The sequence below is a fragment of the Aspergillus stella-maris genome (genome assembly GCF_047715825.1).
Source record: "Aspergillus stella-maris strain CBS 113639 unplaced genomic scaffold BDV14scaffold_7, whole genome shotgun sequence".
NCBI classification, from domain to species: Eukaryota; Fungi; Ascomycota; class Eurotiomycetes; order Eurotiales; family Aspergillaceae; genus Aspergillus; species Aspergillus stella-maris.
The window spans coordinates 276748-302247 of NW_027396801.1; the positions used below are offsets into that span (position 1 = coordinate 276748).

Genomic DNA, 25500 nt, shown 5'->3' on the forward strand with positions numbered 1-25500 from the left:
CTCTTTACGTTGGCGCCGCGATACCTCAGCTCTTGTTGTTTTCCTTTCCTAGCGACTGCGCTCTGTGCCAATATGGTCGATCTGTACATATTATTCACCACAATACATGACCTGACATATATCACCAAGCACTCATAAATGCAGCCGTTCTCCTTGGTATGTTCCGTACAAGAACCGGTGGGAATGCTGCACGTATGTATACGGATCACGTGCCATACAAACGCCAAGCATCAAATGCACGAGACCTATACCTTACCTACCCATGTATCCTCCCAATCAAAATTCCCACCTCCCGCTTAAGACATACATGGCATGGCCCAATCATGCCTCCTCCGCTCCAAAAGCAAAGGCGCAATAACTCTCCCTCAATTCGCCGATGCGCTCCGCAGGACATGTCTCGAGGCGCGGCGGTTTCGCCCCGGGATGGGTGCAGCGGGTGCGGCTTCGATCTTGCCGCGTAAATTAGGTCAGTTGAATTTCAGCTAGAACCAATTTAGGTGGGCCTTGAACTAAGGGATCTACAGGATTGGCTGTCAGCGGGGGCGCGGACTCCATGGCTTTGGCATATCTATGCCGACAATGGGAGCTCCAGATCCGGGAAAACGCTAGCAACGGTGCAGATGCAGATGCGGATGCAGATGTTAGCGTCACGGCCTTTGTCGTCGACCATAAAGCTCGAGCCGAGAGTACACTGGAGGCGAATACTGTCGCGGGGTACTTGAGGGATCTAGGTGCGTTCCCTCCACTCGAGCATACCACATAACCCTGTCTTGCTAGAAATTAACCTCATTCCAGGAATAACCGCCCAAATCCTTCCACTAGACTGGACAGGGATTAGCAAGTCTGCTTTTGAGACGCAGGCGCGACGACTACGGTTCCAGGCACTCGGGACCGCATGTCGAGATCGCGGTATTGATGCGTTACTTCTGGGTCATCACCAGGATGATAATGTTGAGACCACGATCTGGCGGCTTGCGGGTGGTGCTAGGGGGGCGGGACTAGCGGGGATCGCGCCTGCTGCTAGGATCCCGGAGTGTCATGGGCTTTATGGGGTTGCGGGGAGTGGCGGGAGTGTAGCTGTTCGCCCTGAAGCTCTTTTTGAGCGAACGACTTTGGATAAGCCACGACAAGGCCAGGAAAGCAGGGCCAGGCATAGGACTAGTAGTGGGGAAATGACAACAGGTGGAATCCTCCTCCACAGACCGCTCCTCGTCTTTCCTAAATCTGACCTCGTCGCAACGTGCCATGAGAACGGCGTTCCCTACGTCTCAGACCCAACGAACTTCGATCCAACACTTACACCCCGGAATGCGATTCGGTCGATGCTATCATCGGAATCAATGCCGAAGGCATTGCAAAATGAATCTATCTTGTCTCTTGTACAGAATAGCCAAACCCTCATTCGAGATCTGGATCGTCTCTCTGACGATGTTTTGCGGTTCCAATGTGAGCTGCTTGATTTCTCGCTGGCATCAGGATCGCTCACTGTCCAATTCAACCCTCCATCAAATCCCCAAACAACCACGAAATCACAAGACCATAAGGACGAAATTCGACCTCAAAGCATCCATGAAGCGCAAACTCTTTCACTACGTCGCTTAACGGAATTGATCTCGCCATTCCCGGATAATCACTGGTCGTTGAGAAGTTTTGTTGGATTCACGGGGCTTGTCTTTCCCTCTCCTACACCCACCGGCTCTTCGCTGCCTGCTTCTTCGCTTGATAAAGCCTTGAATCTATCTAAGAGGAAACCATTCACGTTAGGCGGAACCCTGTTTACTCCTCACAAGACACCGTCCCATCGCGCATCCACGAAGAAAGCATCCAAAACACGCTCGAGAAAGACGACATTCTCGACGTCTACGTCTATCGAAAACGAGAACGAGAATCAAGAAACAACCTGGCGTATATCCAGACAGCCATACTTCCGCGGCAGGGAACCAATTCTGCGCTTCGAGTTGCCTTCTTTTACTCCTACACTCACTCACGCAACCACAATCACGACCACAACCACGGACTCGCAACACCAGCAACAAAATTCAGCGTTGAACATTGAGGTCCCCTGGACACTGTGGGATAACCGCTTCTGGGTGCGTGCTTCAATAATACCACGGAACACAGATACCAATACCAATGCCAGTACGCAACGGCCTGAAGAAACAACGGCTTACCTCCTCATCCGTCCACTCCGCGAACTAGACCTTACAGCCCTCAAACAGCAACTCAAGCTTAAGACGAAGCGCAAATACAAAACCAAGCCTCAATCTAATACCAATTCTAAGCTCGAAACGCAGGCGTCGCTTGGGACTCATCGGCCTGGACCTGATGCAGCTAGCTTCCTAGCGAAACTAGATCAGGAAGCACCCGGGGATTCGCGATTCACGATACCTGTTCTCTCTATCGTGCAGGGTGGGACTGATAGGCCGCTTGTTCTGCCTACACTGGATCTGAAATTTCCACCATCAAAGCTGGACTTCGTGCCGTGTACGATCATATGCGAGTGGAAGTACAAGATGATTGACCTTGAAGCGTTGAAGTTAATGGGTTCTGTATGAGTTCTTGTGTACGGTAATTTACAAGTATGTTAAGGAAATAGATAATGAAAGTGTGTAAACCAGACAGGCAGGTTATCTGCCAGAAGGGTAAACTTGGTAGGCAAAATAGTAACAGTACCTTTGGGCGGACTCGATGTCTGCCAACTCTTAATGGTATCCAGATCCAGACGCCAAAGCCACCAAGTCCCAAATCAAAACACAAAAAGTAACGCTCATCGCCATGCTCGTGTCCAATGCGAAAAACTCTCGACATAGAGAAAAAGTATGTTAAGATCGGCAGCAGGAGTGATGTGGGAGAGGTCACTCCGAACTAGCCCTGAGTAAGGCCACTGCGGCCTGTTGAGCGCGAAGCCCGCCGACTTCGCGTTTGAGTCGGAAGTTTTCTTTCTTCAGCCTCCCTACTTCATCCATGGCGGAGGATAACTGAGACTTTAGCGCATTCTCCCCATCCCCTGTTCGAACCTCTTTGGCAAGTTTGCTCAACTCCGAGTTGAAACGACCGTATAGGGCTTCATTCTCGGCGCTAGCCTCGCGATACAACTCATCCAGTTTTTTGGCCCGCTTCTCGCTGACGACAAGAGAAGATTCCAGGTCCTTCTCTATGGATGAAGCCCGATCCTTGAGCTCCCCTGATAGCGACTCAAATGCCAATTCTAGATTCCTCATTCGGGAGAGCAGTGCACTCGTGGGTGAACCACCGTCGTCAGAAACATCATGGAGCATTGCTGTATCTGTCTTTTGCCGCACCGGTGACGGTCTTAACGATCGAAGTTCCTGGCCAATGAGCTCTAGTTCATCTTTCAAGCCCAGCCGTACATCAGACTGTGCTTTCTTTTCGCCTTGAAGACGATCCCGGAGCTTTTCAGACGTTAGTCAGTGTCAAAGAATAATTGAAGCAAGAAAACCCACCTTCTGAGGGCTTTGCAGCCGTAGCCTTTGAGATCTGGTCAAAGACCCCGAAGATAGTGGACGTTTCGTCTCTGAGCCGTTGGTTTGCGACGAGCGCTCTTTCAAACCAGGAGTTCTCGGTACGCCAGACCTGCGTTTGAGCTCTTGGCTTGGGGTGACAGATTCTTCAGCCATCTTCCGGAGAGACCTGTCCGATGGAGTTCCTACAGGGTCGACATTTTCTTTTCGACTGGGAGTCACTGGGCGAACTGGTGAACGGCGACTAGGCGAACCAAGCCTTGGGGGCGGGCTAGTTTTCATGGGCGATGTGCTGCGGGCAGGAGATCCAGAGCCTTGACTAGTCTGAGGTCTGGCAGACTTCGAAGGAGTTGCAAGATCGGCCTGGACACTGTTGATAGACCCGGGAGTTGTTGGGCGTGCTTGGCTTGGTGATATATTCGAGACGTCGGTTGATGCCGTTTCAGGTCGTAGATCGGACAAAGAGCTTCGACGCTTTCGACGAAATCTCACTGCACCACTCCCCGAAGCACCTTTTACTGACGACAGGGGATCCTCTTGGGAGCTCCCAGGCCGCCGGAGCATTTCCTGTGATGTAGAAGCTCCGAAACGTTCACGAGACCCTGGACGCAAGAGAGAGCTCAAGCTCGTATCGAGGTCTATAGACTTTGAGCGTATAAGCAACGAGCCTTTTGGTGTCCCTGGTTCAGCTTCGTTGGGTCCCTTGTTCTTACTCAGAGTCCTGAGAATTGAAGCAACCTTGCCCTCCCCGGAGTTCTCTCGATGGAGGCCAAAGCCAAATCGCTTACGGAAGGACGACGCATTAGAGCCAATAGAGCCGGGGGTGTGCGACGTGGTCTTCGTGAGATCACTGGTCAATATCCCTTCCAGTGATGAACCACTTGAGATAAACTCGTCGAAGATGTGATCGAAGTCGTCCACCAATTTGTCCAACAAGGATACGTGTTGCATCGGATCACCCTCGACCGTTAGAACCTCGGCAAATGCTGCCGTCAAAGCTCCCCGGTCACCGTCACTTCCACTGGCATCAAGAAGATCCGCAAGGAGGCGAATAAGCGAGGCGAAAGCGCGGCGGTTTTGAGGGCTCATTTCTGCGAGGAATTTGTGAAAGCATTCCTCGAACTCTCGCGGATATAGAGTGTCGAACTGGTTCTGGAGTAATCGCAGAGCTGAGGGGTCCAGCACTGGACCCATGTGCTCTTTCCACGCATTCTCCATGAATGTCTCAAAGGCCACAAATAGCGTATCGACGGCCACTTCTGCTGCAGCCTGAAGCTTTGCAGGATCTTCCAACAGAACATTGTACAGTTCATTGACCGATGAGCGATCAACATTGTCCCTTGCTCGGAGGGTACGCCCCACGATGTTCCCACTGCGGGACTGCAGAGAGAGAACGTATGCCGCAAATGCTTGTTCCAATACTGCAAAAGGACTATCTGAGAACTTGGACGGCGTCGTGTCAACAACTGAGATCTTGACCGGAGTCTCCTCTTTGCCGGGAAATGTAGACGGTAAAGTGTTCGATCTTGAGATATTAGCGCGGGGAGGCGGCATCTTTGGGAATTCGCTGAGTAATGTTCCTGACCCAGGCGCTTTTGCACTGGATGTGCTACTCTCTCGCGAATGGCCGCCGCCGAGCAGATTTGCAATCAGCTTTGTCGGCGAAGGGGGGCGGAAGCTGCGCTGCGTTTTGAACTGTGCTATAAGGTGTCCTGACAGATATTTGAGGATAGCAAAGTTGGAATGCACCAAGGACTCTGTCATGTGCCTATTGCGGGTGTCATGTAAGGGCTGAAGAACGTTGAGCACTATGGTTGTTAGTGTGTGGATGAGATTCCAGCTGGGGGTACTCACAGCGTTTCGAGAGCACAGGCACAAAGCTGTCAGCCGTGACAGTATCCGATGATGAGGTCCCTACTATCGAATCCAAGTTCACTCGATATTGGTCCTCGCCCATTAGAGACACAGAGATAACCACTTCCAAGTCCAAGTTGCTCAATGCCTTGTTGCAAGCAGCTTTCGGCGTGTCGAACACGACCCTGATTTTTGACGCTGCGGGCCGGGCCATCTCCACGCCATTGTTGTCTTCAAAAACACATGCTAGAATACCCAAGTTGCCAACAGTACCGGTTGGGCTTCGAAGAGACCATTTACCACTTTCCCTTTCACTCTCGGAAAACCTGCCCTCGATCTTCGCTTTGATGATCTCCTCGACAATGCGGCCCGCACGGCCCCCGTACATAGTAACTGGCTCCAAAGCTAAAAGGTCTACGGTGGTATTCTGTGTGGGCTTCGTTGTCGCCGAGGCAGGTGCAAGAAAGAGAATGCGGTTGCAGGTCGATTGCATGCAGCGCACAGTGTGAAGATCATATACCTGTATGACGCGAATCTCCGCCAAAGAGGCAAGTGGTCCACCGACGCCCGGAGCTGTAGATGAAGCATTGTCCAGCTCGGCCATCAGGCCACGAGCAGTCATCTTGCACTCCGGCGCTCTCGATAGAAGCACAAGACAATTCTTGTAAAGCAGCATAATGCCTGGCTTGGATTCAGCATCCGAAGTATCCAGATGATATGGCGATGATAGCTCATTAAAATCAACAGCGGTGATCAAACGGCCATTCGGCAGAATGGTAGAGGGCCAACCGTCCACAAGCTCTTTTAATCGTCGGAAGCCTTGATCATGATTAGTAGACGATGGATCATCAAGGGAGCAGATGTCCTTGATAATATCCCGAGCCTTAAGCAGTGGCCGGACCGCTGGGTGAAGTAACGGTAGGCTACTTGTCATAGTGTCGATCAGGAGACTATAACGGGGAAGGCGTTGAACAGGCTCCATTAGCAGCGATCGCAGTACCTGTTCTCCAGTCTCATAGACGCGCTTGGAGAAACTGGAGTTCTTATCCCTCATGAAAGAGTTCAACGTCTGGGTGAAGGCGTTATGAGCACGCATATAATCCCCATAGGGCTGCGAAAACTGCGGGAACCATTCTAAAAGTGCATTTGCAAACGCAACAGCGCCTATGGCATCCGGTCCTTCTTCCAGTGACCGTTGGGAAGAAGAAGACGGTAACTCGGTATCTTCGGTGATGTCGGCAATGGCGTCCCTTTCCGTATCCTCCAGGACATTGCGAATGACTTCCAAAAAGCCCATGTTCACATTGTATATCTCGTTCAAACAAGGGGGAAATAAGGTTGCTAAGTCCGACTCGTTAGGGCTGGTACTTGATGGCCCCTTCCTTTGTGCCCTGATCCGAAATTCTTCGGCCACTTCGCACACCAGAGTATACAGTTTGCTGACGTATCGCTCCTCGGTATCCACCACCTCACACATGGTCAGGCGAAGAGACTGTTTCTGGCTCTGGGAGAAGACCTTAGACCGACTGACATTAGTGGGTTGTGACGGCGCCCGTTTCAGCCTGGACGTAGGCAAAAATGTAGGGGCTCCCAGTGCTCGTATAAGCGGGGAGTATTTTCCATGATTTGCATCAATAGCGTCTTCGCCATCGCCAGTGTCATCCGGGCCTTGACCTTCGATGTCAGGCGGCTTGGGCGGTTGAATGATCCCCGTCGGCAGCACAATGTCGACATCCACCCATGGTACTCTGCGTTCTTGAAATGCGCCCCGGATATCCCGCACTAAATCGGATGTATTCTCCACTTTTGACATGCGATTCGCTAGATCGGCTGCGTGCATCTCGTCAAACATCTTGGAGATCTGCCCTCCCGGCTTCCCCGCACGGGCGAGAGCCAGCAGGCATTCCTTTGCGGGGTCGGACAAGTCGGCGAAGTATTTCAACATACTGACAGCTAGACCGCGACAGACCTCATCGCCTTGTTTGTCCCGTGGCAAGTGGTTGACGGCCGCATAGAGTGGTGCTGCGGGGGAGATAATGATTCGTGGATAGCTCTGAATACCGGCGGGGGTCAAGATATGCGCCTGAATGCGCGAACTGCTCACGGTTGCATTTGCGGTGGAGACAGGCCCGTAGAACACGAATATAGACGACAGAGAAGGGTCCGAGACATGGTATAGGCTGAGTCGGTCCAAGGGTAGGTCCGACGGGACGCACGAGGAGGTCGCCATCGTGAGGAAGGTAGAGACGGCGCGCGGGGGATAGCAAGGCGGACTGGAAGGAGCGAAGGGGCGGTTTCTCGATTAATGGACGTAGAGTATAAGAGAGGGAAGTGAAAGTAGGAGCTGGAGCGCTGCGCTTAGTTGCTAGACGGCACCTACTGGGTACTACCTTGTCGGTAGTGGCCCGGGGTCAGGCGTCGAAGAGAGAACGACAAAAAAGTACACCCATCCAAGGTCAGAGAAATGGAAACATAGAAAAGCGGATGGGTGGCATGATAGGGAAGGACGACAGCTGGATATTAAGGCCGATAGGCGAGACGAGAAAGAGAGGAGTCAACGAGTGAGTGAAACGTCCTCATGCGATGGAAGCCGAAGGAGAGCCCCTCCATGGAGGCTGACTGGCGACGTTTGGGATGAGGAGAATGAGGAGAACAATAGAGCAGTAAGAAAATAAAAACAGTCGCACAGCACGGGCTTTCCCTGGTCGCAGAATCGTGGGGGGAGACCCTGTCGTCGGCAGCTGGGGGGGAGAAGTGGTTGTTGTGATGGTGATTTGTTGTGGTTGAGCTGCAGCAGCACAGATGATTTGCGCCCACCCCAGCATTAGCTGATGCAGTGGAGGACAAGTGAGGGCCCTGCCCAAGCAATGCACTGGCTTTAAGCAGATCTATTTAATCTACGCTGCTGAGATCTAACATCAATATCCATCCTGGCGCAATTCTATTCGAGACCAGCATGTCATCCACTGCAACACGTGGACTGCTGCTGCTGGTGGTCGCCCTGGTCAACCGGAAATCTTGACATAATTCTGTTCAGAATAAGAAAAAGAAAAACTATCCGCTAGCTAGACTACCTTGCTTACACTTCTAGATGGTCCATGAAGATTGTTTCCTGCAGCAAGGAGGACTCGAAGTGTTTCGCGCGTTGTTTATCGTTTGGGTGGGGACCTGAAGCTATCAACACTCTCACCGCCGCTCAACCATGGTTCTGGCCCTATACACCTGCGTTGCTTCCTGGGAAACACTGAGTTTCAGATTGACTTTAGGAGCTGGGCAGTAAAATTCACTTTCTTCCAGAGAATAGCCAGAACTCAATAAATGACTGTGTAGAACCGTCTCTTTACGCATTTGATGCAGCTCTGTCCATCCGAGGTCGGAGTGTTAATTCATTACTCAGCCTATTCTCCGACAACACTAGTCCTGTTTCGGAGCTGTCCACTAAGCCCAATTAGGCCAGCAACCCTCTCCGCCTTTACAGGTGCTGGCAGATTGGAGTCTTGAATTGTGTCCACATCCACCGGCTAAACTATACAACTCCAATTAGAAGGGCCATGATTTGAGCTCGTTCTGTACCGGGCACTCCTAATTTCCGCCGCTCGCTTTTGCCCGTCATGTCTACTTCCTCCTTGCCCATCGCCGTCGACCCCGTCGCCCTCGTGACAACAGAATGCATTACCGTCACCTCGGCCATGCGCAAGCATGCTCGCTGGGCTCACTCTTCTGTTGCGGCTATTCTGGGCAGCGGGACTGTCTCTCGAGTATATGACCGCGATGCCTCTGCCCCCTCGAGTCCTCGTCCTGGAAGCACACCCACCCGTCCCAGGTCGAGACCCTCCGCAGACGATGATCACGCCCTCGCCAATCGGTGGGGACTGAGGGGGAAGAAAGGCAAGAGTATACAGGATAACCCTCTGATATCTGCCTTTACTCGACTACGGAGTGACCTCAAAGATTGCAAAGATATCAAGACATTTGATGCCCCGGCCTTGCTCCACCCGTTCCTCCAGGTCGTCCGCTCCTCCTCCACCTCCGCGGCTATCACCTCTCTCGCATTGCTTGCCTTGACCAAGTTCTTCTCCTACAAGATAATTAACCGCAGCTCCCCGAGGATATCTATGGCCATGCAGCTCCTGTCTGCAGCCATAACCCACTGCCGGTTCGAGGCTAGTGATTCCGCCGCCGATGAGATTGTCCTATTGAGGATTCTAAAGTTGATGGAGGGTATGTTGTCGGGGCCGGAAGGAGAATTGCTGGGTGATGAGAGCGTCTGTGAGATGATGGAAACAGGTCTGAGCATGTGCTGTCAAGTCCGCCTTTCGGAAGTGCTCCGGAGGTCCGCCGAGATAGCCATGGTCAACATGTGCCAAGTCATATTCTCGAGGTTGTCGGTATTGGACGCTACGGCAGAGCCGGTGGATTTTGAGAGTCGCCAACCAGCACATTCAGGCGAGGTCGAGCGGACACAACTGAAGATGGATCCGTCCGTCGATGGGAACACCGTCGCATCTCAACATTTCTCCGCCATGGGATCTGACACGGGGGCCACCGATCGTGACCACGGTAGCTACGACAGTTCCTCCGATCAAACAGCAAATGGTATTGCCGTCACCGCTCCACCGAACCCTCATGATGACTCGGGCAAGGAAGTAAAACCATACTCATTGGCTTCTATTCGAGAACTGTTTCGCGTGCTCATTGATCTTCTGGATCCTGAAAACCGGCAACATACAGATCCCATGCGGGTTATGGCGTTGCGCATTATTGATGTGGCATTAGAAGTTGCAGGTCCCTCTATTGCGAGGCACCCTAGCCTAGCATCGCTTGCACAAAATGACCTTTGTCGCCATCTCTTCCAGCTCGTCCGGTCTGAAAACCTGGCGATCCTGACTAGCTCCCTTAGGGTGGCTGGAACTCTAATACTCACCTGTCGTTCCGTCCTGAAGTTGCAACAAGAACTCTATCTATCATACTTAATTGCATGTCTCCACCCGCGGATAGAAATACCTAGGGAACCGGGAATCAACCCTGCTCTGTATGAGGGAGTTCCACAGGCGCCCAAGGTAGTAAAGCCGCCTCCTTCTCAGACGAACAGTGGCCGAAATACTCCTGTCCAAGTCAAAGACCGACAAAAGCTCGGACTGGAAGGAGGCGCCAGGAAACCTGAGACTCGAGAGGCAATGGTCGAGAGCATTGGCGTGCTGACACGCATTCCAAGCTTCATGGTCGAACTCTTCGTCAATTATGATTGTGAGGCTGACCGGGCTGACTTGTGTGAGGACATGATCGGATTGCTTTCTCGATGCGCTTTTCCTGATTCGGCCACTTGGAGTACCACCAACGTACCTCCTCTGTGCCTGGACGCTCTTCTAAGTTACGTTCAGTCTATCTATGACAGGCTTGACGAACCAGCTGCACTTGACGGCTTTCCGTCAAATGAGCGTCTGCGAAAACAACGAGACACGAAGCGGATAATCGTTCACGCAGCCCAGAAGTTCAACGAAGACCCCAAGGGGGGCATTGCGTATCTGGTTTCGCATGGTATAATCGAAAATCCTGATGATCCTGTTCAGGTTGCTCGGTTTTTGAAAGGAACTACCCGCCTGTCAAAGAAAGTCCTTGGTGAGTTCATTTCGAAACGATCCAATGAAGACCTCCTCGCTGCCTTCGTGGACGAGCTTGATTTTGCTGGAAAGTCCGTCGTAGACGCCCTTCGAGACCTTCTCGGCGCGTTCCGATTGCCCGGCGAGTCTGCCTTGATTGAGCGAATCGTCACCACTTTCAGCGAGCAATACATTGACAAAGCGCAACCGTCGGAGGTTGCTGACAAGGACTCGCTGTTTGTCCTGACTTACGCAATTATCATGCTAAACACCACACTCTACAACCCCAACATGAAAGCCCAGAGCCGCATGTCTTGCCAGGACTTCTCCAAGAACTTGCGGGGCTTGAATGCAGGACAGGACTTCGATCCAAAGTTCTTGGAGGACATCTATGATTCTCTAAAACAAAACGAAATCATTTTACCCGATGAGCACGATAATAAGCACGCGTTCGACTATGCGTGGAAAGAGATGTTAACAAAGTCCGCATCGGCAGGGGAACTAATTGTCGGTGAAACCAACATTTACGACGCAGACATGTTCGCAGCCACTTGGAAACCTGTAATTGCGACACTATCCTATGTCTTCATGTCAGCTTCCGACGATGCAGTTTACTCTCGCGTGGTCATGGGCTTCGATCAGTGCGCTCAAATTGCTGCACGCTACGGTTTAACAGAGGCGCTTGACCGCATCATCTTTTCACTCGCCTCGATCAGCACCCTTGCCACAAACAGACCCCCCAGCACCGCTCTCAACACCGAGGTGCAGGCCGGCCAGAGGACGGTTATGGTCAGCGAATTGGCTGTGAAATTTGGACGAGACTTCAGGGCTCAGTTAGCGACTGTTGTACTCTTCCGAGTCCTCTCGAACAACGAGAAGTCCGTCCAACAGAGCTGGACTCATGTCATCCAGATTCTCCGAAACCTTTTTATCAACTCCCTTATCCCTCCTTTCGACTCCACTCTGAACGCTGACCTCGACATTCCTCCTATCCCATTGCAACCACCTTCACAAGTGGTTGACCGCGATGGACGTGGTAATGAGACAGGTTTACTGTCCGCATTTACGTCCTATTTATCTAGCTACGCAGCTGATGACCCTCCGGAGCCGTCTGATGAGGAGCTTGACAACACACTTTGCACAGTTGACTGTGTAAGCGCATGCTCGATTGATGATCTTCTCTCGAATATCAGGTATACCACACACCATATCACGTCCCGCAATGTTAATGTATGCTTACATCACTTCTTCTTCTTCTTCAGGTCCCTCCCTCTAGACGCTGTTTTTTTAATAGTTGAAGCGCTTTTGGCTCAATTACCCGAAGAAAGTGCCCCCGCAGTTATTGTTGTGAAGCCTGAACGACCTCTGCCTTCAAGCAGAGCGCACTCCAGATCAGACATCAATAAAGGTCAATACGAACCGGGAATGATGTACCTGCTTGAATTAGCTGCCATCCTTACGCTCCGCGATCAACAAACAATTGAGACCCTCGGCGAGGGACTTCTGGCCTCTTTACAAGGTTTCATTCGCGATGCTGGAAATCTGCACTCACTCGCATTATCCCGAGTGACAACTTATCTACTGAACCTCCTCCGGTTGAGCCATGTATGAACTTCCTCTTGCTTCGGTCGTACGCTGCTAACAAAGCCCCAGGAACAACCTTTCATTCGTGTTCCGGTCATCCTTCATGGCATTTCAAGCTTCGACCAAGATACTCTAGAGAGTGTCGCGATACCCATTGTCAAAGGACTCTCACGCTGTGTCTTTGATGGAAGTCTTTTGCGGAATGAGATCACTGTCTCGCCCGATTTCTGGTCTATTCTGCAACGTTTGCACCATCACAAGGAAGCTGCGCCTTTGGTGTTTGACCTCTTGAAGGCCATCGTCGACTCAAATCCTCCCATTATTACCGCCGACAACTACGAGTCTGCTGTTGGCCTTGCAAATGAGTTTATTAGTGCGGGAAGTGTAGGCTACATCGAGGAGCGACACAAAGATACCCTTTCTCGACGGTCAAAGGGAGTTAAGCAACCCAAACAAAGGTTTGTTATCACCGTTACCATGTCTTTCTCGCCTCGCTGTGTTGCTAATATGTCAGTCACAGTGAGAATGAAGTTGTCACGCGCGGTGTAACCGCTATCGGCCTGGTTTACCACCTTGCCGGCAGAGCCCCGTCTCTCATCAAACAATCACATCTTGAAGACGGAGAAGGTTCGTTCATTTAACCATGACATCGAAACGATAATTGGCTAATCAACACATTCAGCTTGGTCAGCATATTGGTCACCGATATTCCATTCTTTAACCTCGCAATGCATCAACCCTTGTCGAGACATTCGGCATCACGCTGTATCAACACTGCAAAGATCACTTCTGTCTGTTGACATCGGCTCCGATAAGGAATGGGCCGCGATCTTCGATCAAGTTCTCTTCCCATTGATTCTCCGACTTCTGAAGCCTGAAGTCTTCCATTCTGATCCCCGCGGAATGGGCGAGACCCGAGTGCAAGTAGCGACATTGGTCTGCAAGATTTTCCTCCGTTATCTTGACCAGCTACCAAACTCCGAGGGTATGCTGGAACTGTGGCTCAAGATCCTCGACATCATGGACCGGATGATGAACAGCGGTCAGGGAGACAGTCTCGTAAGTGTCTTATCATTTTCAAACTTATGAGGCCATATCTAACGCACACCACAGGAGGAAGCAATCCCCGAGAGTATCAAGAACATCGTCCTGGTCATGGCAGATGTAGGCCACCTCGTCCCGCCATCCCAAAATCCCAGCAAGGAAAACATCTGGACCGAAACGAAGAAACGCCTCGACCGCACCCTGCCAGACCTCTTCAAAGAAATTTTCCCCGACGCACCCAAGGAGTCCGAAAAGCCACCGGCTTCGGCCCCCGCCTCTCCTCTCCCCCCAACCCCTACCACCGAACCCGAACCCGAACCCGAACCCGAACCCGCAGCCCCAGCCGACCCCTCGACCACCGACGACACCCCCAACGGAAAAGAGAACCAGGCTGTCGTCTCCGAGGAAGCCAAATCCACTGACGAGAAGACCGAATCTGTATAAGCCTCATTCCCGAGGGCATAGGCACCTATGCATATGAGTTCAACACTTGTTCTTTTTACTCAAACCTTCCTACTTACTACTTACTATCTTGGGCATTTATAGCGCAGCCTTGTTTCCTTCCCTTTCCTTTCCTTTCCTTTCCTTCCCTTCGAATTACGTCAAAACTAGATCGAGGCATGTAAATATACACCTTGTTTGTTCAGTTTGCGGTTGTGGTCGCCTTGTAATTTAATGTTTATGTAGCTACTATTAGAACTTGTGGGCCTCATGCCATACATAGACATTGTTCCTTTCCTCTACAGAGTAAGCAGCGCTCATCCGCACCTCCCTTCTGTGCAGACTATCCCGGCTCGGCAGGTGCAACGTGGTGGGTGGCGCCTTGTCGGTTCATTATGTCGGGTGTCAGTTGCACCTTCCCATCTTGAAACGGGCTGCTTCACAATTAGGCAGGTGCGATGAAGACGGGTCGGTCCTTCCTTGCAGTACTCATCAGTCGTTCTTTCCCAATGACGCCAGCCGGGCCTTCATCGCACCTGCCTATTTCGGAACAGTTCTGAACCAAGGCATTCAGGCAGGCGCGATGGAGGTTTGCACTTTCCCTATAGGCGCAAGTCAATAACTATACCTTCTTCTGGTCGCTAACCTTTCACTTTGAAACGCTACGATAACGATAACAATGCGGCGTCAGAATCAGGAAAAAAGTCAATCATTCATATGAGGCAATGCTAAAGTAGCCCTGGGTTCCATTCCCTAGACACAAAAACGCAAAAGAAAAAGTGAAAAGCAAGATGTAATGGTAGATATTTAGTGTCATCATTGAGTTCAATTCAGCTCAAATCAGTACGGTCGTCGTAAACCAGACGCAAATAGTAGTCAAATGACGGAGAACCGGCAGAATGCAGGTATGTATAGCGGGTATGATGAAGGTAAAGGTATAGTTTTCTGTGGAGAGAAGAGGGTATAGGTGAACTTAAAGAATCGTTTGGCTTGGTATCACTGTAGCAGTCACTATTAGCAAGAGCGGTTTCAAATCGAGATGAAAGTGGAGATAAGTCTGTTGGCTTACCAAGAAATAATCAGCAACTGGCTTCTTCGCAGGCATACCCCTTGTATCCTGCGCCGCGGCTTCAAACACGCGATATCGCCTTCCAGGGCTACGCAGGGGCGGTCTATCGACAGCTCCGGCTAGTATGCCGTTGCTTCGGCCGTAGTCACCGTTACTTCTTGTGACAGTGCCCCCGTTGCTGGTGTCTTCGCCGAGCTCCAGGATAGCGGCAACATTTCCGCACCGATAGCAGTAGTTCGGGGCCGACCAGACGGTGACGATACCACCGTCAAACATCTCTTTGTAGCCTTCCATGACAAGCTGGTGAGCACGGGCAATGAGCGAAAGGTCGTTCTTGTAATTAAATTGTTTGACAATGTCAGCGCCGAAAAGGAAGCCGGCACCGCGCGGGCTCAGACCCCAACCATCAATTTCATCGGGGTCGGACCAAAGAAGATCGCACATTGCGCCTTCGTGGGGAACTTCTTGTTTTCTGTCGATAAGTCGGATCTTGTCGACTGTGTCGATGAGCGGGGAGAGGCCGCCATGAACACAAAGTACCGCGCCGGTTCTGCTGCCGCCGTAGCTGCCTCCTCCACTGCCAGACGCGCCTGTTCCGGGCGCGCCGCTTCTCGTGGGCGTTTGACCCTGAGACGGTGATGTGTTCCCATTGTCTAGTGGTCCCTGTCTTGGTCTATAAGTGCTCATCGTAACGTCTCCCCTAGAATTCAGCACCTCCGTCTCGAGTTCGCCGTCGTCAGTCATACTTGATTGCGTAGTATCATTGTAGGATGGCCCCGACGGCTCCAGCTCTGCACTTGCTCCGAGGACCAAAGCACCTAGCGCTAAATAATCAAACACTTCGCAGCAATATCGCCAAACATTAGCACTTCCATATTTGCGGATGCATTCGTCGTAAAAGCCGTATACTGTCGTAATCTGTCGGGACTCGTGGTTTCCGCGGATCAAGGTGATACGGTCCGGATAACGGACCTTCAGACACAAAAGAAGAAGGAACGACTCTAGTGAGTAGAAACCACGGTCGACAAAGTCGCCCATGAAAAGGTAATTCGTATCAGGAACATCACCGCCCACGCGGAAGAGCTCCATGAGGTCATGAAATTGTCCATGAATATCCCCACATATTGTGACCGGCGCATCAACGCAAACCACGTTTCCTTCCTCGATCAACAGCTCGCGCGCTTTGTAGCACAATTCTCGGACTTGGGCCTCAGGGATCAAGCGGCAGGCGCGGAGTTGGGCGATCGCCCTAGACAAAGGCAAGCGTTAGTCCGGTCCAACAATGAAACACGTGGTTGCGGTAAGATACCTATCGAGGTCACTCATGTTGACACCGCGACCAGCGAGAGTTTGCTTCTATAGTCACAGTTGGGTGAGGGAAGGTTAACTTGTGGGACCTGAGCTCGAGGAGAAGCGGCGGGGAGGCAGCGGTTGGAGCTCCGGATGCGAATGAATGGTCCACTACGAGTGTGGAAAAGGGACGATCATTTTCTTCTCATTGAAATGTTCTGAGGAAAATGTCCAGAGAGGAGGCGATGAGTGTGCGATGAGATGGGCAGCGGCGAAAGGGTGTGGGAGGCGCTGCTGATGAAAGAAGCTCTGCGCGCCTGCGGTCTGTCTGGCTGAGTCGCGTTTCGCCGGGCGGAAGGCCTCACAGCCAATCAAATGCAGCACAGATAAGATTAGATCTGATCGCCAAGACTAGGCCGATTTCTCCTTGCCAACTTCATCGACTCTCCCGGCTCCGGACGGACTGCCGCTTGGACCTAGCCCGCCTCCGCCCTGCCATTGAACAGGCCACACCTCTCCAGAACATGATATAATCAATCTACACTCTTTACTTTAATCTCCTCTCTTAAACAGTATGTCAATGCCATGATCCTCTCCCGCCAGCACCAGCACTAACGGATCAGCCCACCCACAAAATCAACCCATCCGATGCGGACGCAGTCATTCTAAACTCGACACAACGAGCCTCAATCGTCTCCTCAATTCTCAACACCATGCCTCCCCATCTACACCCGCGGTCTCAGTCGACCAACGCCCTCTTCGCCGGCACCTTGCTAGCGTCCCTCCTGGTCGTCGGCATCCCACACGTCTTCCCCTGCCCTGCCCCGCGGCGCACATTCGCCGACTCCGAAATGGTGATCGGTCCAGACGGTCAACAGATGCAGCGAGTACGACGGAGGCGGGAGGATGTCGAGATGATGTCCCCAGGAGCGAACGTGTCTCGGCCTGGCACTGACGACGAGGTATCAACATTCCTGCAGCTGGAAGAGGAAGCGAAGCAGTTCTCGAAGACTGGTCGGGAGTGTCCTGTACCGAAACCGACTGGGGTAATAGGTGATATGTTGGGTTTTAAGAGTCGGACACCAACGCAATCGACTCAGGGGGATGGCCCACAACCAGACCAATAACCTGCGAGGATGTTTGGACACGATGAATTGAAGGGCAATGTTATGATTTGAGACCTTGACGGTCAGTTTGGTTCACTTGGCGTCCGCTGAGGGCACAAAGAACGGACTGAAGAAAACCACTGGCGATATACCCTTGTACATATATGTACCACCATTAGATCTTGATCTACCTAGTTTTAGAAAGACCATACATGTGAATGCTACGAAGAATCCTATGCATAATACATCTAACTACGATAGTCTGCCCCAATACAAGCAATATTGGTTTGTGGCTCGCAACTCACTACCTGGCTGCGGCTTCCAACAGTGTGTTTTCGCCAGGTTTTGACTTACTAGCTACAAGGGCTATCAATATGATCCAAGCTTCAGTTGACCTATGCGCAATCAAGAGCTCACCTTAATGACCTAATAGTTCAAGATACCACATGACACCTGCTAATCAACTCAATTCAAGGACTGTTCACTGAACTATACATTGGGTACTATATAGAGGGTACGCACATGAATAAAGCTGCTTACATAAGTCCTCTATAGAACACCCACCGAGCACTATATACAAAGGAGCTCCGCCGTGCAACAAGCTAGCTGTACTCCAACCCATTACCCTGATGGACGGCCTTCAACTCGTGAGCGACCTGCTCACAAACCCAAAGCATACGCGATGGATAGCACCTCTCCTAAACCTCGCCGACGGCCTCCTCTGCGCCCTCATCATCTGGAAAGTGCCATGTAAGCTGCACCCCGTTTTCTACGGAGCTCCCCTCCAGCTATGGCAAACGCAGCCAAGCTAACGCGCGCATCTGAACTAGATACCGAAATTGACTGGACAACGTACATGCAGCAAATCAAACTCTACCTCGCCGGTGAACGAGACTATACCCGTATCGAAGGCTCAACTGGGCCCCTTGTCTATCCCGCCGCTCATGTCTACGGCTACTCGCTTCTGTACAATGTTACCGACGAAGGTCGCGATATCGCATTCGGCCAGATAATTTTTGCATTCCTATATCTGATTAGCCTTACGATTGTCATGGCTTGCTATAGGCGAGCGAGGGCGCCGCCGTACCTTTTTCCGTTGCTGGTGCTGTCGAAGCGCCTGCACAGTGTCTTTATGCTACGGATGTTCAATGATGGGGTCGCGGCGTTGCTTATGTGGGCGGCGATTTGGCTTCTCATGACGAGGAGGTGGACGATGGGTGTTGCGGTTTGGTCACTGGGGATCGGAGTCAAGATGACGCTTATTCTGCTGGCACCGGCAGTTGTGGTGATCCTTGCGCTGGGGCTAGATGTTGGGTCCTGTGTCAGCTTGGCCGGATTGGCTTTGGGAATCCAGGTTCGTGTCTTTGCCGTTGAATTGAGGTGCGCTATTAACAGAGTGATAGGTGTTGCTTGCGATACCGTTTCTACAGGAGAACCCTAGCGGCTACTTTGAGCGCGCATTCGAGTTTGGGAGGCAGTTTATGTACAAGTGGACTGTCAACTGGAGGTTTGTGCCAGAGGAGACATTCCTCTCCCCGCGGTTCTGGTGGGGTTTGATAGCACTGCATTTTTTCACACTGGTTATCTTTGGAGCGACGAGCTATCTGAAGCCAGCCGGGACCAGCTTGCCCAAATTCGTGGGCAATTTCTTGACCGGACAACACCACGGCGTCGCGCTGCAACCTCCGTTTATGATGACTGTGCTCTTATCGTCTCTTGCCATCGGCATGCTATTTGCGAGGTCGATGCACTATCAGTTCTTTGCGTACCTCTCTTGGGCATCTCCTTTGCTCCTTTGGCGGGCTAGATATCATCCAGTCCTGATCTATGCGCTATGGCTACTACAGGAATGGGCGTGGAACGTCTTCCCAAGCACCAATCTGAGTTCCGCCATTGTTGTCCTCTCGCTTTTCGCCCAAATACTCGGGGTCCTGTTCAACAACAACCGCGCATTTTCAAATGTATCGCCAAATCCAAAAGCAAAGGAGCACGTTCAATGAGGCCCGCGACGGTCCCGCATCGGTACTGATCCAGGGCAAGGTCTACCCATTTGCGCTTTGACCAAGTATATATATATCGCGCGGAGGTTGTTGGGCCGTGTCCAGGTACCAATTGTCTCTTATGCGTCGGATTCGTCAGAGGAAGGCATTTTTCCGACGTTGGATTCGTCCTCGTCATCAGATACGGCGACAGGCTGTTTCACAAATTCTTTGGGCCTGCTCCACTTGTTAGAGGTGCACTGACAGCCGTTTTGAAAAGCCGTTTATCCACTCACCAGTAGGGCATTTTGCGCCAGGCTTTCTCGTCCCGCACAATGTTGACAATCTCGCCCTCCAGCTTGTTGTCGCGGGTTTCGAGAGCGTTGGTATCGACCACCACAAAGGAGCCTCGCTTCATCCAGATTGTCGACCGAAATTTCGCCGGTAGCTCAACTAGAGCTGTCTTCTTGGAGGGGAACTGGACTGAGTAGATGTTGTTTCCTGTGGCTTTAATTACTCGCGCCATCTCGTGCCCCGGTGATAGTTCGTCGGGCGGAAACATGGTTTCCTCGGCTGTCGCAAGCACTTTGCGTCTCGGAGGAGCCATTGCAGGGAATCGGCCGTAGATCTGAAGACGAATTGTCCGATACTTGACTTGGAATGCAAGGAGTATACCGTATCTCTGTTACTGAGGAATACTGAACGCTTCAGATCCCACGGTCCTCCCCCGCCATCTAGAGATATTTTGTTGTCACGTGAGCGCTAAACCAGTAAAAGACATCGAGGTCATACCCTTATAGTACAGAGTGCCATATGAATGTACTGTCATCTTATCTAAAGCATAGTTTATTGGGAGGCAAATTCAGAGAACTGGATTCAATACATTTAAATTTAATCAGCCTGCAGTGCATAGCCACCTTACCTGCCATCAAGTGTGCCCGATCCTTTCGCCGTAGAATACAGCTGCATAGCCGCACATGACCCTTGGATACCTTCACAAATTTCAAGGATCAGTTTACTGTAAGGGGCACTGGGCTTTGAATGGACTTAAGCATGAGCAATTGGGTTCTAATTTCCTAAGCCTCGGCCGTACTGCTCTTGAGTCCTCAAGTCTACAGCGTACAGTCAGGGATGTTCGAGGCCCAAAGAGGGGTTCTGTAGCTGTCATGGTTGGAAGGATGCTCCGGAGATCCCTGCTGGGCGAGCAGTATAGTTCGCGATGACGAGTTCTTCCAGATATGTAGAAGACTGAGGCGACGCTTTAAAGTATAATCGTGTCTGCCTCCGCAATCTTGCAGGCAGGCTGTTGCGACGAGATCCGATGATCCGCGGGTGAATCGTCAGGTCGCATTCCTGATTCCTGCTTCCCAGGCACGCGAGAACACCAAAATACACAATCTCAGCAGGAGAAAGCCCGAGAGGTCGAGCGCAGCACGATCTGCGAAGTCTGGATTCCACCGGTACACACTGCACTGCACAGCCTGTCCGCTGCTGCCCTGTATAATACGACGTTCCAATTGTCTGCCCGCACAGCCCCTTACAATAAATTCTGTGATTGTGGATAAGAAATCATCGATCTTGCCACGGGGATCAGAGCAGCCGGATTCATTTCGTCATCAATGAACAGGAGTGTCTCACATGTGTCAGGGCCTTGACAGGATCTGCTGAGAGCTGCGTTGAGGAATTTTGCCTGTTGCATGGTTGTTTGCATGTTACTACTGTCGGGCTCCCCTCTGCGTCTGCACTGTCAACAAAAGCCCCGCGACAGCTTCCGCCTCTTCTCGCTGTCCCAACTCCACACTCCAATCCTCCCCTCCCCATTCCATCCCGCCCAGTCTTGCTACCTGCCTGCCTGACTGGCCTCATCTAGCCCTTCCTTTTCGTCTACGGAAGTTTCTTGTCTTTTCATATTTTGTTCTCTCCCTCACATCTCCTATCTACCCCTCTTTGACCGGTCGCTTTGTTGCACCACATTCCGACTTTCCTTCTCCGACTACTGCCTTCCTCCTCCCCCTAGGTTAGGCTTACTACCTACCTCACATTCACCATGGACGGGGACGAGCTCATCGCCTCGGTCTACCGCAAGATCGAGCGGGAAAAGGCACTTATCGCCGCCGCGTCGAACATGCGACAGTCAACCGATAACCCCATGGTGCAACAACGAGTCGACGCGAACATTCGGGATGGTCGGAAAAACATCGCCTATTTGGAGGAGAAGATGAAGGAGCTGCAGCTGCGTCAGATGGATCCCGGCTCGCCTGTCGATAAACGACTACCGCCGAACCCTGAGGGCGGGCCTGCCCCTCCCCCGAAGGACCTTTCAGGCTACGGCGATTCTGCACAGTATCCGCAACCCGGGGCTGGATCTATGCCCTCTGGTGCTCCTTTCAAGGACCCCCGGCCTTTTGCGCCTGTTCCTAAAGCTCGGCCGAATTATACTAAGCTCGGTAGGTTTACACCGTTGCGTTCATTCATGCCTACTATACGAGTTACTATATTCGCAATAAATGATCAATGCTTATACATATCTTCTTTCAGACCTGATTAAATATGATACCCAATATCTCGGACCGAAGATTCAGCTCATGTTGTCTCAGCTCGAATTCAAGCTGAGTGTCGAGAAACAATATAAAGCGGGTATCGAGAAGATGGTCCGGCTCTACCAGGATGAAGGCGATAGGAAGAGTCGATCAGACGCCGAAGGCCGACGAATTGAAAGTAACCAGAAGATCCAGCTCTTGAAGCAGGCTCTCAAGCGATATGAAGACCTTCACGTCGATATTGAGTCGTCGGATACGGCTGATGGTGCGGAATCATTCTGCTCATAATTTATACGTCATTTGCTGACTTTGATTCCATAGATGAGAGCTTAAGCGCCCCGAACTTGCGCAAACCCCTTACCGGTCTCTTGACAATGCGTATCCAAGCCGTTCAGGATGTTGACCATGCGACTAGCTCGAGATTCTCCCGCGGTCCGGAGACATTCGTTATCGTGAAGGTTGAGGACACTATCAAGGCCAGGACAAAGGCGACCAGGTCCGACAGGTGGCAGGACGAGACTCACACCCTCGACATTGACAAGGCGAACGAAGTTGAGCTTACGGTCTACGATAAAGCCGGCGACAGGCCCACCCCGATTGGCATGCTTTGGCTGCGTATTTCCGACATCGCGGAGGAGATGCGTCGAAGGAAGATTGAAACCGAGATCAATGCTTCGGGATGGGTCTCTGCAGATAAGATGGCCCCCGGAGGTGGCCCCGGGCGGCCTGATCCTGCTGGTCCGGTCGGTGGGCCGCAGTATGGTGCAACTGCAAGCTATGGCAACCCTGGAGCGGATGGTCAAATGGGTGCTGCTGGTGCACCGTTGATGATCGACTCTTGGTTCGCTCTAGAGCCCGTGGGCAGGATTCACATCTCTATGAGCTTTGGTAATAATATCCCTAGGAAAAGCCCTTATCACGCCGGTGCTAACACGCCCTCTAGCCAAGCAAATGAAGGACCGACGCCCATTCGACATCGGTCTCAACCGTCAAGGTGCCGTCCGACAAAGGAAGGAAGAAGTTCACGAGAAGCAAGGTCACAAGTTCGTCACTCAACAATTTTACAACATCATGCGTTGTGCTCTTTGCGGCGATTTCTTGAAGTATGCTGCTGGTATGCAATGCGCGGACTGCAAGTACACTTGTCACCGAAAGTGTTACCCGAAGGTTGTCACGAAGTGTATCAGCAAGGCGAACTACGAGACCGACCCCGACGAAGAGAAGATCAACCACCGCATTCCTCATCGCTTCGAAGGATTTTCCAACCTTTCAGCCAACTGGTGTTGTCACTGTGGTTATCTCCTGCCATTCGGGCGAAAGAACGCGAAGCGCTGCCAAGGTAACGTACTTTTCTCTTCCAGGACCCCAGCAAGCACTAACTTGTGTTTGCAGAATGTGGTCTTACATGTCACGCGCACTGTACACACTTGGTACCCGATTTCTGCGGAATGTCTATGGAGGCAGCAAACCAGATCCTGGAGACTCTTATCCGTCATAAGAACCACAACAAGTCCCCATCTGTCAGCTCTGGTCTGAGTGGGAAGACGCTTCGGCCGGCCGGGGCATCTCAAGATTCAGGTCATGCCTACCCCAAGCCTGTGGAAGGTCCGCAATCCTACTCTCAGCGACCGCCCTCTTCCGATGCAGTGAGCGCCGCTGCATCTTCCTATCTCCCGCCAACATCGCCTACCTCTGGACGGCAGCCACACCCTCCACGAACCTCTTCAGGTAGCCCCGCCGCTACCGCTGCCGCCGTGGCAACAGGACTGCGTACCCAGCAATCGCCTGGTAAGCAGCATCTTTTCCTCAATTCTCTAGCACACGCACAGAAATTTACTGACACGAAACAGATGGAGGTCGACCCATGCAACCCCCTGCTCATGCCCATTACGACCCTGCGGCTTATGCCTCGTATCAGCAGCAAGGCTACCAGCAGCAGCAGCAGGCCATGCAGAAGCCTAGCGCACCTGCGCCTTACGGCATGCACCCACAGCAGCAGCAGCAGCAACAGCAGGCTATGCAGGCCATGCAACAACAAGTGGCTACCAAGGAGGACATCCCTCAACAACCAAAGATCCGCATTGGTCTGGACCACTTCAACTTCCTTGCTGTGCTCGGAAAGGGTAACTTCGGTAAAGTCATGTTGGCGGAGACCAAGTCTACCCACAAGCTTTATGCCATTAAGGTGTTGAAGAAGGAGTTCATCATCGAGAATGACGAAGTTGAGAGCACCAAGTCTGAAAAGCGAGTCTTCTTGATCGCTAACAAGGAGCGCCACCCCTTCCTTCTCAACCTGCACGCCTGTTTCCAGACTGAAACTCGTGTGTACTTCGTTATGGAGTACATCAGTGGTGGTGATCTCATGCTGCACATTCAGAGGGGCCAGTTTGGCCTCAAGCGGGCACAGTATGTATTCTCCTATAAGCTAATTACCGTGGCAGATACTGACAAGTTCTCTCAGATTCTATGCCGCAGAAGTATTGCTGGCTTTGAAGTACTTCCACGAGAACGGTGTTATTTACCGTGATTTGAAGCTTGACAACATCCTGCTGGGTCTGGATGGTCACCTCAAGATTGCCGATTATGGTCTCTGCAAAGAGAACATGTGGTATGGATCCACCACAAGCACTTTCTGTGGTACGCCAGAATTCATGGCGCCTGAGGTATGGTCTCACTTCTGCCCCGCTCTGAGGAGCGCGTGCTAACAATACGAATAGATTCTTTTGGATAAGAAGTACGGCCGGGCCGTTGATTGGTGGGCCTTCGGTGTCCTTATCTACCAGATGCTTTTGCAGCAGTCTCCCTTCCGTGGTGAGGACGAAGACGAAATTTACGACGCCATTCTTGCGGATGAGCCTCTTTACCCGATTCACATGCCGCGCGATTCAGTTTCTATTCTGCAGAAGCTGTTGACCCGCGAGCCTGAGCTGCGTCTCGGGTCCGGACCCACGGATGCCCAGGAGGTCATGTCCCACGCCTTCTTCCGTAACGTCAACTGGGATGACATTTACCACAAGCGTGTCCCGCCACCATTCATGCCTACTATCACCAGCGCAACGGATACTAGCAACTTCGATCAAGAGTTCACTAGCGTCACTCCTGTGCTGACTCCAGTGCAATCAGGTAAGCTCTTTCTTATTCGATTTTTTATTGGACCATGCTAATACTCCACCAGTTCTCTCCCAAGCTATGCAGGAAGAATTCCGTGGCTTCTCATACACTGCAGATTTCGCTTAAATCAACTGATCCGTCAGCGACGTTACAGTCTGAATTTATGTCAAAAAAGAATCCGGCTTCTTGGTCTTGACGATTGCTTGTCGCCCTTTGCATTGACAATATCATCATTGCACATGGATACCCATAAGAGTTTCGACGTTTGAGAGCCGGGGTGAGTGGTCTTCTAGGGGGCACAAATTGAGCAAAAATGGGGTGAGGTGTGGTTTGGGGATGGATTCCTGTCATTCAATGCGTGTCTGCCCTTGCAATGGATTGTTAAATTTGCCATTCGGGG

At 51.7% G+C, this 25500-nt stretch overlaps 8 protein-coding genes across 8 annotated transcripts; 5 read left to right on the forward strand and 3 right to left on the reverse strand.

The window, feature by feature from the left end:
• Positions 1–312: 312 nt before the first annotated feature.
• On the forward strand, positions 313–2555 carry BDV14DRAFT_196616 (tRNA lysidine(34) synthetase; the record flags this gene model as incomplete). The annotated part of the gene is made up of 3 exons (XM_073772488.1): positions 313–466; positions 525–731; positions 796–2555. The coding sequence occupies 3 exons, from the start codon at positions 313–315 to the stop codon at positions 2553–2555; spliced, it is 2121 nt and encodes a 706-aa protein (XP_073631760.1).
• Positions 2556–2705: 150 nt separating this feature from the next.
• Positions 2706–7711, reverse strand: BDV14DRAFT_131098 (putative Rho guanyl nucleotide exchange factor). Its single transcript, XM_073766112.1, has 3 exons — positions 5337–7711; positions 3465–5290; positions 2706–3413 (listed from the first exon to the last, which is right to left on the reverse strand). Exons 1-3 carry the CDS (start codon positions 7564–7566, stop codon positions 2856–2858), a joined length of 4614 nt encoding a protein of 1537 aa, XP_073631761.1. The 5' UTR covers positions 7567–7711; the 3' UTR covers positions 2706–2855.
• A 1144-nt stretch (positions 7712–8855) lies between these two features.
• Positions 8856–14253, forward strand: BDV14DRAFT_166766 (Sec7 domain-containing protein). Its single transcript, XM_073767542.1, has 6 exons — positions 8856–12129; positions 12199–12541; positions 12590–12978; positions 13041–13147; positions 13203–13579; positions 13634–14253. Exons 1-6 carry the CDS (start codon positions 8948–8950, stop codon positions 14006–14008), a joined length of 4773 nt encoding a protein of 1590 aa, XP_073631762.1. The 5' UTR covers positions 8856–8947; the 3' UTR covers positions 14009–14253.
• Positions 14254–14698: 445 nt separating this feature from the next.
• BDV14DRAFT_131116 (serine/threonine-protein phosphatase) lies at positions 14699–16479 on the reverse strand. The gene is made up of 3 exons (XM_073766113.1): positions 16384–16479; positions 15075–16323; positions 14699–15004 (listed from the first exon to the last, which is right to left on the reverse strand). The coding sequence occupies exons 1-3, from the start codon at positions 16398–16400 to the stop codon at positions 15002–15004; spliced, it is 1269 nt and encodes a 422-aa protein (XP_073631763.1). The 5' UTR covers positions 16401–16479; the 3' UTR covers positions 14699–15001.
• A 223-nt stretch (positions 16480–16702) lies between these two features.
• Positions 16703–17800, forward strand: BDV14DRAFT_166773 (uncharacterized protein). The gene has a single exon (XM_073767543.1). It carries the CDS (start codon positions 17078–17080, stop codon positions 17489–17491), a length of 414 nt encoding a protein of 137 aa, XP_073631764.1. The 5' UTR covers positions 16703–17077; the 3' UTR covers positions 17492–17800.
• Positions 17801–18094: 294 nt separating this feature from the next.
• alg3 (dolichyl-P-Man:Man(5)GlcNAc(2)-PP-dolichol alpha-1,3-mannosyltransferase) lies at positions 18095–19700 on the forward strand. The gene is made up of 3 exons (XM_073766114.1): positions 18095–18220; positions 18301–18824; positions 18874–19700. Exons 1-3 carry the CDS (start codon positions 18100–18102, stop codon positions 19468–19470), a joined length of 1242 nt encoding a protein of 413 aa, XP_073631765.1. The 5' UTR covers positions 18095–18099; the 3' UTR covers positions 19471–19700.
• Positions 19545–20268, reverse strand: BDV14DRAFT_131142 (putative eukaryotic translation initiation factor eIF1a-like protein). The gene is made up of 3 exons (XM_073766115.1): positions 20242–20268; positions 19746–20183; positions 19545–19686 (listed from the first exon to the last, which is right to left on the reverse strand). The coding sequence occupies exons 2-3, from the start codon at positions 20054–20056 to the stop codon at positions 19590–19592; spliced, it is 408 nt and encodes a 135-aa protein (XP_073631766.1). The 5' UTR covers positions 20057–20183; positions 20242–20268; the 3' UTR covers positions 19545–19589.
• Positions 20269–21914: 1646 nt separating this feature from the next.
• pkcA (protein kinase c) lies at positions 21915–24818 on the forward strand. Its single transcript, XM_073766116.1, has 6 exons — positions 21915–22254; positions 22311–22877; positions 22933–23328; positions 23382–23777; positions 23840–24395; positions 24451–24818. Exons 1-6 carry the CDS (start codon positions 21957–21959, stop codon positions 24692–24694), a joined length of 2457 nt encoding a protein of 818 aa, XP_073631767.1. The 5' UTR covers positions 21915–21956; the 3' UTR covers positions 24695–24818.
• Positions 24819–25500: the final 682 nt, after the last annotated feature.